This window comes from Topomyia yanbarensis, chromosome 2 (genome assembly GCF_030247195.1).
Source record: "Topomyia yanbarensis strain Yona2022 chromosome 2, ASM3024719v1, whole genome shotgun sequence".
NCBI lineage: Eukaryota > Metazoa > Arthropoda > Insecta > Diptera > Culicidae > Topomyia > Topomyia yanbarensis.
In genome coordinates, this window is record NC_080671.1 from 58,396,763 (window position 1) to 58,411,479 (window position 14,717).

Below are 14,717 nucleotides of genomic sequence, written 5' to 3' on the forward strand. Positions count from 1 at the left end.
TCTCTTTAAATTCATCAGATAGGAAGCAACTATGTTAGACAAAAATATGTGTTTTGGTACCGCGAACAACTTTGTGGAAAATTCCAAGAAGGTAAGAGAATGTCAAAAAGTTATCATGAAAAAAAACAATTTTAAGGGGCCTTCCATATAATATGTTCCATAACTTGCAAACTATTAAAGATAGATGTATGTAGTGTTTTCAGCAATTTCCTTCGTAGTATTATTTGCTACAACTTTGCTGAAGACACAAAGTCTTTATCTTAATTAGTTCAGAAAATAAATTTCGTGTATAGTGAATTAATCACTAAACGATATACTCTTGTGGATGCACAATTATAAGAGCAACAACTTCTCCGAACAAACTATACTTCTAAAGTTAACGGTTTAGGCGCTATTAATTTTGAGCACGAAAACGACGTTTTAAAACACTGTGCTATGGAAGAGCCTGATGAGTCGTCGCCCTTCCAATAAGTAGGTGAAGCATCAGCACTTCCTTTCTACCTTATCCTTTATCCTTCCTAGTGAACGATTGAGATGGGGGCAGCCGGCAATGGTGGTTGTCATGCTGTTGAGGTTTTGATATATGTTGGATTGTTATGCACTTTTACTTACCATTTCCTCAGCAGCTTTTATTAGATAATCAGCAGAGAAACATGACGAAGTCAATGTGCAATCTGCCAAAATCATCTTCACAACGCAACACAACCCAATGTAGCTACTTTTTCTTTAAGTAAGGAATAATTAGGTCTGATCGTTTTTCATTTGTTTTGCATATTTATATCAACCACTGTTATTAGTGTTACAAAGCAGATCGAGAACATAGCTGGATTCGTATTTATGTGGCAAGATTAAAAAAATTTTAGATATTCACAAAGAAATATAAGAAAAGGATAGGCAGAGAATCCAATCAAACATTATCCATTTATTAGCCAAGTGTATCATTCGTTTTTATTAATTTTATATCTACTTTACATTAAATTGGCTGTAATTCTAGTGAATTTAAAAGTAGCAGCATTTTCACTCTTATTGTTTACTTTTTCACATATCACTCTATTTTCACTGTATAAATGCACATATGAATTTGAACTAGGTCAATCAGAATATGAAATAAGAATAATTTAATATCAAATATCCGTAGACCTTACTATAGCATATCGTTGACCAATCCTAATATATAACATAAAATAATGGTAACAATTTTTCTTTGTATGGTTGATAGCTTAAAATAGTAACCGTTTTGCCTAATCGCTTTTTTATGTACCTGATAGTAATGAAGAAATTATCATTTTTGTATAGTGACAATTGACTGAACGCTCTATATTCGATCATTTTGATAACATTAGACATTTAGATTCATGACCAATCGCCTAGCAGTATACAAATCGGCATCGAGTAGTTTAACGTGACAGTGAACTCTATCCTTCTACTGTTTTCCGCTTATTTCAAAATTAGTCATTTTACGGAATGTTCTGTAAACTATGTATACCACGCATATGGCAAAGTTCCACTTTGAAAATCGTTCACTCGGCGGTTGATGTGCAATTTCTGTACAGTCTTCTCAGAAACCCATAGCGTATGGTGGTTTTTTGCGAGTCGGTACAAAATATACTCCTTCGGCGCTGGTTCGCGATCGGAAAAGAAAAAATTATAAAAAGTGCTATGAAAATCAATTCGCCGATAGAAATTGGGTGGGGGTGAAATTTGGTCGCGATCGCGCAAGAATGCTTTGCACGATACGCGCACCGGAACATTAAGTAGTATTAGGCAGGTAGATACACGGGTTACAAAAATTGAACCGTTGCTCGCCCGGCGATAAATTCTACTCACGTATTCGAACAGCTCTCGCCCATCAGTATTCGATTGCTATCGAACAAATTGTTTTCACTGTAGCTCGTTTCCTGGGTCTGGCTATCGCCGATGGTCGGTTGCTGCTGTTTCTGCTTAACATTGTACCGGCAGAAGCCGAAAAAGTATGTGAAATAGCTGCTACATTTCGTTGCCCAGAAGCCGTGCTTGCTGGAGATCGACTCGGCAAAGTAGACGGCGGCCATCATATGGCTGCACAGGGGCTGATCTGTACGCCGGGTTCCGTTTTTTTTTTCCATTGTATCGATGTTCGGACGCATGCCAGAAGTACCGGTTAGCGATCGAGAAAGGAAGAGAAATAATTGTGTAGCGAATTTAGTAAATGAGATCGTCAAGGTTCCTCGTTTCATCAATCTAGTATGTATCGTTATTGCGAGTATGTGCCAGTAACGTTTACAAATTAACATTTGTGTACCAGGTCAAGTTAATTTTAATGATAGTTCCCATAGAGTTCAAAGCCATATGATTGCTAACACAAGTTTAGTGGTATGGGACCGACCAAAGTGTCAAATGCACTAATTATGTAGTTTAGATTTTACGATCGTTTCAAAATTTTACCGGATTTGGATCAATTTGCTGTCAAACAAGGGTTTTCATATTTTAACAGCTTTGATACATTACTACCTTCGATGAATTTGTTTTACTTAAATAATTCACACACATCATTGAAAATGCATACTTACTGTTGGTTTTCTCGCACATTGGCTGACTCTGTCCTCCGTTTATGTAGAAATCGACGTGACCACACGTTTCGATTTTTCCGTAAACACCCGCATTCGTGTGTATAACATCGACAAAGTCAGCATCCGTAAGGTCCAGCTTCGATTGCGGACGTGCAGTAGCAAAGAACGGCAAAGCGGGATCGAGGCCTGTGAGTGCATGTTTTTGTTAGTTAAAAATTATGACATTTGCTAATTATTAATTCCGTAAATGAACGTGTTGATTGAAATCAGTATCCATCACCGGTGGTTGCTGCAGCTTATCCTGACATTGACGTTAACTGTTGCTACCATTCTATATGTGCATGTTAGTGGTTAGTAGCAACGGTGCTCTGAGCTTGAATAAAAAACCGAACCGGTAGTAGCGTAAGAAATGTCAGGTACATAACTTACTTGGCTCATTCACGTTGATGGATCTTTCGCAAACCCTGCTTAAGAAAACCATTTAAAATTTGTGGTTTATTGTTTTCGCCACAGGTAGTTATGAGTGAGTAAAGATGCAAGTAATGTCAGCATTGAAGAGAAATATATCTAAGATAAACGTTAGAACTAAAGGGTTTTTTTGATAATGTTTTTCAATTGAGATTTTTTTTTTTTAAAACATGTCATCTTATTTTATAATGACTATGACGTAACTTTCAATATTGAGGTCTCTTTTCAAAATTCCTCAAGAAACAGCAAGTAGAGTTTTTGAATGCTACAAATTTGCACCATGTTTGCAGAAATCAGTCGGAAAAATGTACATACATTTTGTATCAAATTTTGAAGTTTGCATGATTTGTAAAACCTGAATTCAGAAAATCTTTCGAAAGCGATGTGGAAAAAGTGAAATTTTGCTGTCTATTTTAGACAGAGCCGTCAATACCGGGTGCCTAAGAGACCCAATCGAAGAATGAGAAGCTTCATAGGTCCCGTATGTTAGTTTTCTACCATTCGTTGCTTAGGTTCCGAACGAGCAACAGATTGATCAGAAGGTACCCGTTTCGTAGCTCTGTGCAAAGCTTATCGGGTACTTTTCACATTGCTGTGAAAGGTTAAACTTTACACACACGAACGGAACTTTGTTTGATTGATCTGGTGGTTTAATTTGACGAATTTCGCGCCAAATCGTATTCAGAGTTGGCAGCACACTCTCAGATTTTAACGAAACTTTCTGTACATGAAAACTTTATCACAAAAAGTCACTTTTCATACTTCGTTTTTCCAAAAATTGATCTACATTGTATTTTGAAAAGGGTCAAACTTTTTTTTAATTAATTTTTTTTCAAATGGCTATAGTCTAAAATGACAAATCTTAGAAAAAAATGTTGTAGATGTGATTTTTACGAAATTAGTCAAATTTTTGAATAAAAATATTGAAAAAATACTTAATCGACTCCTACACCGAAAAAAATCAATTTAAAAAATTTAAAGTCGATTTACCAAAAACCCCATCTTTGATTTGGATGAAATTTTGTTCCAAAATAGGTAATTATGTTCCCTACCTACCGTCAAAAATTCAAGTTGGGCACTGTTAAGGAAAAAAAGTTATTTGAAAAAACTTTTCCTTGTCCAAACTGATTTTTCCAGTGTATTTTTATCGGGGGGAAAAGCCCAGAGATCCGAACCCAGAATCCCGAGGAGAGAACCCAGACTCCAGATTCCATAGCCCAGAGTCCAGAGTCCCGAGTAGGGAGACCAGAATCCAGAATCGCGAGGCTTAACCCAAAATACTGAGGCGAGTCTAGAGTCCAGAATCCAGAGTTCAGTGTCGAGAATGCAGAGTCCAGAGTCCATAGCACAGCGATCAGAACCCAGAGTTCCAAAGACAGAGCTCAGAGTCCAGAATCCAGAATTCCCAGTGCAGAGTTCAGAGTCCAGAGCGCAGATTTCAGAGTCCAGAGTTCACACTGAAAACCATTCGATGAAAAAAATAACAAAACAAATTCTTGTTTTCCTAATTAGTTGATTTTAACAGAAAAATGAAAAACGTAACTAAATTTTCTCTTAATTTTGCGAGATTCTCAAATAATAGTTATTGAAAATAATTATTGATTTTGATTCAAGACGCACATCATACGAAATGACAGCAAAGTAGCCAAGATGCACACTTTACTGGAATACATCAAGGTAGCGACAGTATATTCATACACGCTGGGCATAACGGTTATGCAGGTAGGTACTTGTCTCAGCTTGGAAAGCTTGTTTTAGCCCGGACGCAACTACCTGAACCAGTACACAAAAATCAGAAATTCAACTGACTTCATTTTGGTTTTACCTAGTTTTTCTTTAAAAATATTTCAATACAGGAATGATTTTGATTGACATTTTTTTCAATACATGTATACTGAAAGTTGAAAGTATTGTCGAAGTTTGCAAAATCATTCTATTTCGGATTTAGTCGATTATATAGTAAAATTTCAATTATTAACAAATGTAATATGTAATATGCAATACGATAATTATTTTTCATCTTTTGAGATTCCAAACTAGATCTGGAATAAGTATGAAGTTTTTTTGTAGTGCTGGCTGACTAAATAGAAAAGAAATAAAAATTATTCCTTTCATCTAAAATTGAAATCATCAATCAATTACCAACAATCCTTAAATAGCTTTGGTTATTTCGTCGCATTTAAGAGTGCAGTTTATAAAAAGATAACATTATGAGAAACATAACTCTATATTATATTTACGTGTGGATTACTGGCATACGGAGTATTTCAACAATTTAATTCCATACCTTCATCCGTCAGTCGGTGAAACAAAACGTTTAAAATATCGTATGTTGTATTTTACGATGAAGCAGTTTAATTCAACAATGAGATTAGTTGAATTCCAATCGTTTGTGTCTTGGCTGAAAAGGTAATGTAACGGCATATGCAATTGTATTTGAACTAAAACAAGCGTTACAAGCTGAGACAAGCTTTTCAAGCTTTAGCTCAGGTAGGCTTTTTAAGTTTTGTGCTAGGCTGAAACGTTCATGTCCAGACTGAAACAGACAGCTTCAAACCAACAACGTTGGATTATTGTTTTCAACAAAAATTTAGTTCGCCCAAATATTAACTAGACGAAACCAAAAACTCAACTAATTTTTTAGTTGAAATTGTGATGAATCGGTTTTCCGTGCAGATGCCGGAGTACAGAGTCCAAAACCTAGAGTCTAGAGCCCAGCGACCAGAAACCAGAGTCTAGAGCTCTTATCACAAAATACTGAGCCCAGAGTCCTCAGCACATAGTCCAGAGCCCAGAGTCCCTAATCCAAAATAGTGAGAGCTCAGAGTCCAGAATCCAGAGTTTAGATTCCATAGCCCAGCGACCAGAACCCAGAGTTCCGAGGAGAGAGCCCACAGTCCGGAGGCCAGAATCCAGAGTCCCGAGTGCAGGGTGCATAGTTTAGAGTCCAGAATCCACAGATCACACTCCAAAGTACAGAATCAAGATCCAGAGCCCATAGCTCAAAGACCATAGTCTACAGTCCAGAATCTCGAGGTGAGAACTCAGAATCCAGAGGTAAGAATGCAGAATCCAGAGCTCAGAGTGCAGATAACAGAGTCGGGAATCCTGGGTCCAGAGTTCAGAGCCCAGAGTCCTCAACCCTAATTACTGTGGCCAGAGTCTAGAGCTCTGAGACCAGAATCCAGAGCCCGAAGTACTTACCTCAAAATACTGAGGCAAGAGTTCAGACTCCAGAGCAGAGAGTCCAGAACCCAGAGGCCAGAATTCAGAGTCCATGACACAGAATCTCAAAACAAGAGTCCAGAGTCCAGAACACAGCGTGAAGAGTGCAGCATCCAGAGTTCAAAGTTCAGAATCTAGAGCATAGAGTCCAGAGACGAGAATCCTGAGACCAGAGTTCAGAGTCCAGAGACTAAAGTTCAGAGTCCAAAGTCTAGAGTTCAGATTCCAGAGTAAAGGATCAAGACCCCAGATACCAAAGCCCATGGTTCAGAGTCCAGAGAGCATAGTACAGCAATTCGAGGCCAGCGCCAAGAGTCTATCATCCAGCGATGAGAGTGAAGAGTCCAGAATCTAAAGTTTAGTGTCCATAATCCAGAGACACGGATAGGACAAGGAAAAGTGTTTTCAAATAACTTTTTTTCGTTGAAAGTGCCCAACTTGAATTTTTGACGGTAGGTAGGGAACATAATTATCTATTTTGGAACACAATTTCATGCAAATCAAAGATGTTTTTCTGTAAATCGACTTTAAATTTTTAAAATCGATTTTTTTCAGTGTAGGAATCGAGGTAAAAAAATTTCAATATTTTTATTCAAAATTTTTACTAATTTTGTAAAAATCACTCCTAGGTAGGATTTGTCATTTTTAGACTATAGCCATTTGAAAAAAATTGTAAAAAAAGTTTGACCCTTTTCAAAAGACTGTCTAGATCATTTTTGGAAAAACAAAATATGCATACATGTGGCGAAGTTCCCTTAAAATCTGAGAGGGTGCTGCCAACATTTGTTCGAGTTGGCACGAAATTCGTCATTTGTAACCTGTAATATACAACACATGGTAAAATTATAACGACTTACACCAATCATGTCAGAATCACATTTATGAACAACAGATGAGCCTGAACATAGATACAGAAGTCATCCAGTACCGACCAACGAGCTTCAAATTTAGTGAATCACCTATCAAAATCAACGCCAATATCAAAGGTTCTATTACCATAATACTACGTACATAATACTACCATAACACTACCATAATACTGGTAAACATTAGAGCAGAATGAAGAAAATGCGAAAGTTTGGGGTCCCAGGAAACCCCTGGGCCTTAATTTAAAAAAAAAAAAAAAAAATTGGAATGAGACGTCAGTTTAGTTAAAACCCAAAGTTTGTATGGGTAACTAGGGATGTTCTATAGGGAAAATATAAATAAAAATGGTTCATTTAAAATTTTCACAAAAAGTTTTATATAAAATGCTTATTACATAAAATATGTATCATTCCGGAAACCGCAAAAAAACAAATTATAAAAAAATTGCACCAAAAATTTTATTGTGATGCCAGATGATTTCAAAATGCATCAATTGTCGAGATCTGATGTCAAAGCAAAAAAGTAAGATTTGAAAAAGTAAAAAAAGTATATAGAAGCGCAAAAAAAAATTAGGCGCATATTTGTTATCCCTATCTTTGGAGTTGGGAAAGCTAATCGAAATTTTCAACCAAACCTGAATTGGTAGAACAAATCCAAATGATGGTAGGGTTTAGGGTTCCAACTAATTCGTTGCAAAGAAATCTTTGAAAACATTGTAGCCGAATTTTGCAGTGTAAAAAATGAAATGAAATGAACTAGACTTGGCAGCAGAATAAATCCAAATGATGGCAGGGGTTTAGGGTTCAAGCGAAGTCTTTGTGAAGGATGTTTAGCAAAAAAAATGAAATGGAACTTCACAGTTTAAAACCAACAACTGGTTAATGCACCTAACGAGAGACTGGGAGATCGCAGGTTTGATTTCTGCTTGAGGACATATCTTTTCTCAGTGTTTCCAATAATAAGGTGAATTTTCACCGTTTCTTCCTTCTCACCCTTCCGGTGATTCTTTCTCTGTCTGTTTTCCAGTGGACACGTTCATAAAAGCTTAACTTGTTATTTTAGCATTCCTGTAGGAAACTTTTGGTTCAGTGAGTTAAGAATAAAAATGCTGCCTGAATGAGTTCGGGATCAGAGTTCAAATTGAAATACTATGGCGTTCATTCATTTTTTTCTTTTCTGACAGGGTAGTTAGCCATTTTTACTAAAGGAGTACACGATAAGTATCAATATTCGGAAAGGGGTACATGGAACGAAAAAGGTTGAAAACCACTGCCCTATATGAAACTGTACCGTCTGAGCTTCGAAAAAAGTTTATGAAGTTGTAGCGAATCTTTTAGCTTTCTTTTGTAAGAAATGAAAAAATAAATAGAGATAGGAATACGATGTTGAAGAATATGCTATAGATCGTCTTAAAACTCACCTTTTGAATAATAATTGTTATATATATATATATATATATATATATATATATATATATATATATATATATATATATATATATATATATATATATATATATATATATATATATATATATATATATATATATATATATATATATATATATATATATATATATATATATATATATATATATATATATATATATATATATATATATATATATATATATATATATATATATATATATATATATATATATATATAATGTTTTTATGTGAAAATAAACAAAAACAGTAACAAAAATAATTTTGACTACTTCGCCTCTAAAACGATACTTAATTTTACTAACTGACAGATATCCTAATTTTGTGGCAAATTTTGTCAGCTTTCAAACAGATCTAAAAAAAGTCTATAAAAAGTATACTCTTTTAATTTAACTTTAATTTTTTAATTTGAAAAGTTCAATAACTCTGTAACTATCGAGATTTGATAGTATCTGTAGAATGATTTAGATGAACTGATTTTCTTCTTTCCAAAATCCAATTTTTTTGATGCCGAGGGTCCCAGAAAATGGGGGGATGAAGGTTTAAGATGAAAATTTCGTTATCTCAGCTAAAATCGGGGTCAAAAACTTATACGTGGTTTTCAACAAATTCGAAATCTCCCAATAAAGTCCAGTTTCCAGTATTCAATCGCTTATGTTTCTGTATATATCTTATTCTAAGATCAAGAAATTCTAGTATTTTTTTCAAGTGGTTTGATAACGTTTCAAAACTTTAGAAGTAAAAACAGGAGTAAACGATTTTGAACACTTATGACATTTTCTGAGGGAATGCAATGGAATTACACATACTTAAGTGTGCCGAGATCGCATATTGTGTCTCGGAATGTAGATAAAAACTGATAAAAAATGTTTGATTTTAGTATGTCAAGATCCGTTTTTATGAGTATTTCAAGATTTTGTTTCTTGATTGTCTTATAAAAGTGCTACAAAAAACAAACCTTTAATAAACTTTTCAAGTGACGTAGTATAGATTGTAAGTCTAGTCAAATGCAACACAAAACCTCGTTTGACCAGTTTAATGTACCCCAAAATCTTGATTTAGAGCAAAAAAAAAACATTTTCTGGGACCCTCGGCATCAAAAGATTTGGAATTTGGAATGAAGAAAAATAGACTTTCCGAACAATTAGCTACATTATGTTGTTTTATGAGGAATATGTATTGAAGATTTTGAGACAATAACATGAAATTCTCGGTGTCTTTGCGAGTTTTTCATGTGTTTTTTGAAAACATTTATAATCATACTGAGAAGTTTGTGTAACAATTTCAGAATGGATCTCGAACTACCTTTCGAAATATTTCAATTAAAATTAGACTATTACAGGGATTTTAGTATAAAATTGCCTTATTGTAATTGTAATTGTAATATCTCCCAAAGTACCTTGAGATCCACTCCAAAATTTAAAGAATAATCTTTAGTTATGCTTTCGAAAAATTTAAATTTTTTCTAGTAATTGCAGAATAAATAAGCTAAACAAAAAATTTTTTCGTTGATTTTTTTTGACAAATTAATGCGCAAATGCAACTTTTGTTATTTCATATTTTTTCATACATCGAATAGTGGTGAAAAAATGTTCGATTCTATTATCTTCAGAAGTCCAAAAACATTTTTGGCAGGAATAAAATTTTTAGCTGTAAATCTGACGTGGAATGATCCATATTTATTATCGCTATTGTTCTAAGGTGAAACCACTGCGATGCGGTGCAAAATGGTAGGATATAACTTTTTTACATTTGTATCATGCTATTTCTAAATAGCTAAACCCGTTTAAAGGGGACAGATAATATTGGGAAAAATACGTTTCGTAGTATTTACATTTGATAACGTGCGTTTTTATGTAAAGCTTGATATCAAAATCCTTGCAGTACTGAAGTTGTACTAGTCACCAGATGGTTACCCATAATCAGCCAATTTGTTACACCAACATGTGCAAATACATTTAGTGATAAAATCAACTTTTCTTCTCTCGGACAGATAAATTTAATCGTTCTCATGGAACTGGTTGTTGTTCGTAATACGTTTTGTGCACCTGTACTTAGTCTCTTATGGTTAATATTAAAAATAAACAATTACTGTTATTACGCGGGGCGAGTTCCACATAGCGCCCTTGTAAGCCCTTGTCCCTGTAACTTCAATTCGGAACCAAATCAGCGCATATACTGACCCCGTAAAATTACCATAACACTCTTTATAATGAGAGGCTGTGCGCTGTAATCTCAATTCGGTGACATTGGTTGATCTTGATACTTTTGATGGACGGAGGATTTAGATGTAATGAAAAAAGTACAGAACGTCATATCTGTCCAATATTCCGCATATCCAAACCTTTCAGTGTCGTTTTCAAAGATGCAGTATTTTGGGATGGCCTTAAAATCAAGCAATTTGTATACTCGTCCGTAGCATAGAATCGATGGTAGAACTTACTCATCGCTGTATAGTTCGTACATTATCCGAATGATTGGATGTTGATTCCATCTTAATTCGGAGTTATGCTGTGACGGAAACGGATTCGATATATCCCGTTTTTCACTTCATTGGAAATAACTGCATACTAACCTTGTAGAAGCTGAATCTTTTCATTCAAGATTAGCAAAGAAGGTGCTCGGGATTAAATTTCATAGAAATGTTCTGCAGTGAATTACAATTTTGGATAGTAATTCCTTCAGTATATCGTACTCACCGCAATCGTGATTACCTTAATTTAGGTTATACATATATCCAAAATCCTAAAGAAGTTGATGTTGTATAAATTGAGTGACGGGTTATCAAATGATTCAATGATGTGCCGTCTACCAAATCGATAACTTCTGACAACTGTTTTTAGGATATATGCGCAATCGGGTTTGCAAACTTTTCAATTTATTCTTTTGTTTTCAAGAAAACGATTATATTATTTTTCTGTATTCCTGAGATTTGTCGGGAATTTTACTATTTACTTCTCGAATCTCGGGAAGCTGAAAACTGCCGGAAATTTGAAGCTATAAATAATTATTATTTTAATATTTAATTAAATGAATCTGCATCAATATTTTTTTTTGTTCACTCAAATTAATTTTTTTTTTTTGGGGTTATACGCAAAACCCTCCCTTGGTTACGCCACTGTTTGCTAACAAACGTTGTTTTTTGCAAAGCTTGAAATCAAAATACTTTCAGTAACAAAATTATATTGGTCACCACCAAAGGATTAGCTATATTCAACCACTTTGTTAGCCCAACATGTGCGAATATATATTCAGTGATCAAATCAACTTTCCTTATCTCGGACAGATGGATTTAATCGTTCTTGCGGAACGGGTTGCTGTTCGCAATACACTTTGTGCCGCAATACCAAGTCTCTTACGGTTAATATTAAAAAAAACCAATTACTGTTATTACGCGGGGCGAGTTCCACAAAGCATCATGCGCCCTTGTAAGCCCTTGTCCCTGTAACTTCAATTCGGAATCAAACCAGCGCATATACTGACCCCGTAAAATTACCATAACACTGTCTATAATGAAAGTTTGTGCACTGCAGTCTCAATTCGGTGACATTGGTTAATCTTGATACTTTTGACGAACGGAGAATTTAGATGTATGGAAAGAAGTACAGCACGCCGTATCTGTCCAATATTCTACGTATTCAAATCTTTCAATGTTGTTTGCAAAGATGCAGTATTTTGGGATGGCCTTAAGATCAAGCAATCCGTATACTCGTCCGTAACAGGGAATCGATGGTAGAACTTTCTCATTATCCGATTGATTTGATCTTGATTCCATCTTAATTCGGAGTGATGTTGACCCAACAGGCAGAAGAATTAGGCCTTTTTGAATCAACAAAACGTTTTGTTTAATATAAAACGTGGCGAATGACTGGTTCAAACTGAAATGGGCGTTTTTCAAAAGCATGTATTTGGTTTAGTTCAACAAATACTTCTGTTTACATTTTAAATAGAAACATTGTTGAATCAAAATAAAATTTGTTAGATCTAACTGATCCCTTTGTTAAAAACCAACAGAATCTTTGTTTAATTTCAACTAAATTTGAGTTGTTCTCTCCTTTGGTTGATACAAAAGATTTGTTTTTGTTCCTTCAAACTTGTTTGTTCGGTTAAACTTAACATGATTTTGTTGTTTCAAACGAAATATTTGTTGAAACTACTGAAAAGCCAACAAATGAATTAGTTGCTAATTTCAACCAACAGTATTGATTGAATCAAACCTGAATCTTGTTTGTCACTATATCAAACGGGAAAATTGTTATTTAAAACCAAAATTTGTTTATCTTTACTAATTTTTTTTCTGTGTGTACTGTGACGGAAACGAAAGCTGAATATTTTCATTCAAGATTAACAAAGAAGGTGCTCGAGATTAAATTTCATAGAAATGTTCTGCAACGAATTACAATTTTGGATAGTAACTCCAGTAGCTGCATTCAGGATATCGTATTCACCGTAATCGTGATTACCATAATTTAGGTTATACATATATCCAAAATCCTAAAGAAGTTGATGTTGTATAAATTGAGTGACGGTTTATCAAATGATTCAATGATGTGCCGTCCACCAAATGGATAACTTTTGACAATTATTTTTAGGATATATGTACAATCAATCGGGTTTGAAAACTTTTCAATTTATTCTTTTGTTTTCAAGATTATATTATTTTTTCTGCATGCCCGAGATTTGCTGGGAATTTTACTATTTACTTCTCGAATCCCACCGGAAATTTGAAGCTATAAATAATTATAATTTTAATATTTAATTCAATGAGTCTGCATCGATATTTTTTTGTTCACTCAAATTAATTTTAATTTGGGGGTTACCCGCAAAACCCTCCCTTGGCTACGCCACTGTTTGATAACAAACGTTGTTTTATGCAAAGCTTGAAATCAAAATACTTTCAGTAGCAAAATTATATTGGTCACCACCAAAGGATTAGCTATATTCAACCACTTTGTTAGCCCAACATGTGCGAATATATTTAGTGATCAAATCAACTTTCCTTATCTCGGACAGATGGATTTAATCGTTCTTGCGGAACGGGTTGCCCTTTCGCAATACATTTTGTGCCGCAATACCGAGTCTCTTACGGTTAATTTAAAATAAAATCAATAACTGTCATTACGCGGGGCGAGTTCCACAAAGCATCATGCGCCCTTGTAAGCCCTTGTCCCTGTAACTTCAATTCGGAATCAAACCAGCGCATATACTGACCCCGTAAAATTACCATAACCTTGTCTATAATGAAAGTATGTGCACTGCAGTCTCAATTTGGTGACATTGGTTGATCTTGATACTTTTGACGGATGGAGTTAGAATTGACAGTTTTCGATGGAGATGAGGAATGTTATTTGTCTGCGGTGATTCTAAAGGTGATCGGTAGAACATTCAATTAAAAAATAAATTGGGAAAAGTTAAATACAATGTAATGTGGATGAAGCTAAACAGCAATGATTAGTTGAACTAGTAATTAGCAACTAGCTGGAAAATTTGGTTCAATTGTATATTCACAAACGATCTTGACATATTGAATAACACGGTGCTGCAAAAAAATAATGATTCTCAAGTGACCTAGTATAGGTCGTAGTTCTAGTTAAATGCAACACAAAACCATCTTTAACCGGTTTAATATAACCTTAAAATCTTGATTTTTAGAAAAAAAAAAGTTTTCTGGAACCAGCGGGACCAAAAAATTAGCTACGTTGTCATTTTTCAGTCGATTTCGATTTTTCAACAGTTAAGAATGAAAATAGATCTTTCCAACGGTATGCTATATTAGGCTATTTGTAAGTAATATTGTAAAATTTGGAAATTTCCATATAAAAATTGTCATTTTTTGCGATTTTTCCATGCAAAATATGCCAATGGTTCGAATGATAATTCGGAAGAACATTTGAGGGATTCCATGACAAAATATGACCATCACCGATTCGAACGAAACCTTGCAGTTGTGGTCGGCTCTTGAATCTCCATGATTTTCTCTGGCAAATGCAATATTTTGATACAAGACCAATTTTACAAAAGGGCTTAGACGTTTATGTGTGCATTATTTACAATTTTTTTGTTTGACTACAGTATTTAATACAGCAAAACTATCTGAGAACGAGTAATAGAAAATGAATACTTCTGTACGAAAAAAATATACACCGAAACAAATGTTATG

At 34.5% G+C, this 14,717-nt stretch overlaps 1 protein-coding gene across 1 annotated transcript in view; it reads right to left on the minus strand.

Moving 5' to 3' along the window:
* Positions 1-1,053: 1,053 nt before the first annotated feature.
* Positions 1,054-14,717, minus strand: part of LOC131679493 (uncharacterized) — a 116,159-nt gene continuing 102,495 nt past the window's right edge. Inside the window, exons 17-19 of the mRNA XM_058960229.1 lie at positions 2,550-2,735; positions 1,828-2,074; positions 1,054-1,619 (exon numbers count right to left, since the gene is read on the minus strand). Coding sequence (XP_058816212.1) covers positions 1,559-1,619; positions 1,828-2,074; positions 2,550-2,735 — 494 coding nt within the window. The 3' untranslated portion in view covers positions 1,054-1,558. The remainder of the gene's footprint in view (positions 1,620-1,827; positions 2,075-2,549; positions 2,736-14,717) is intronic.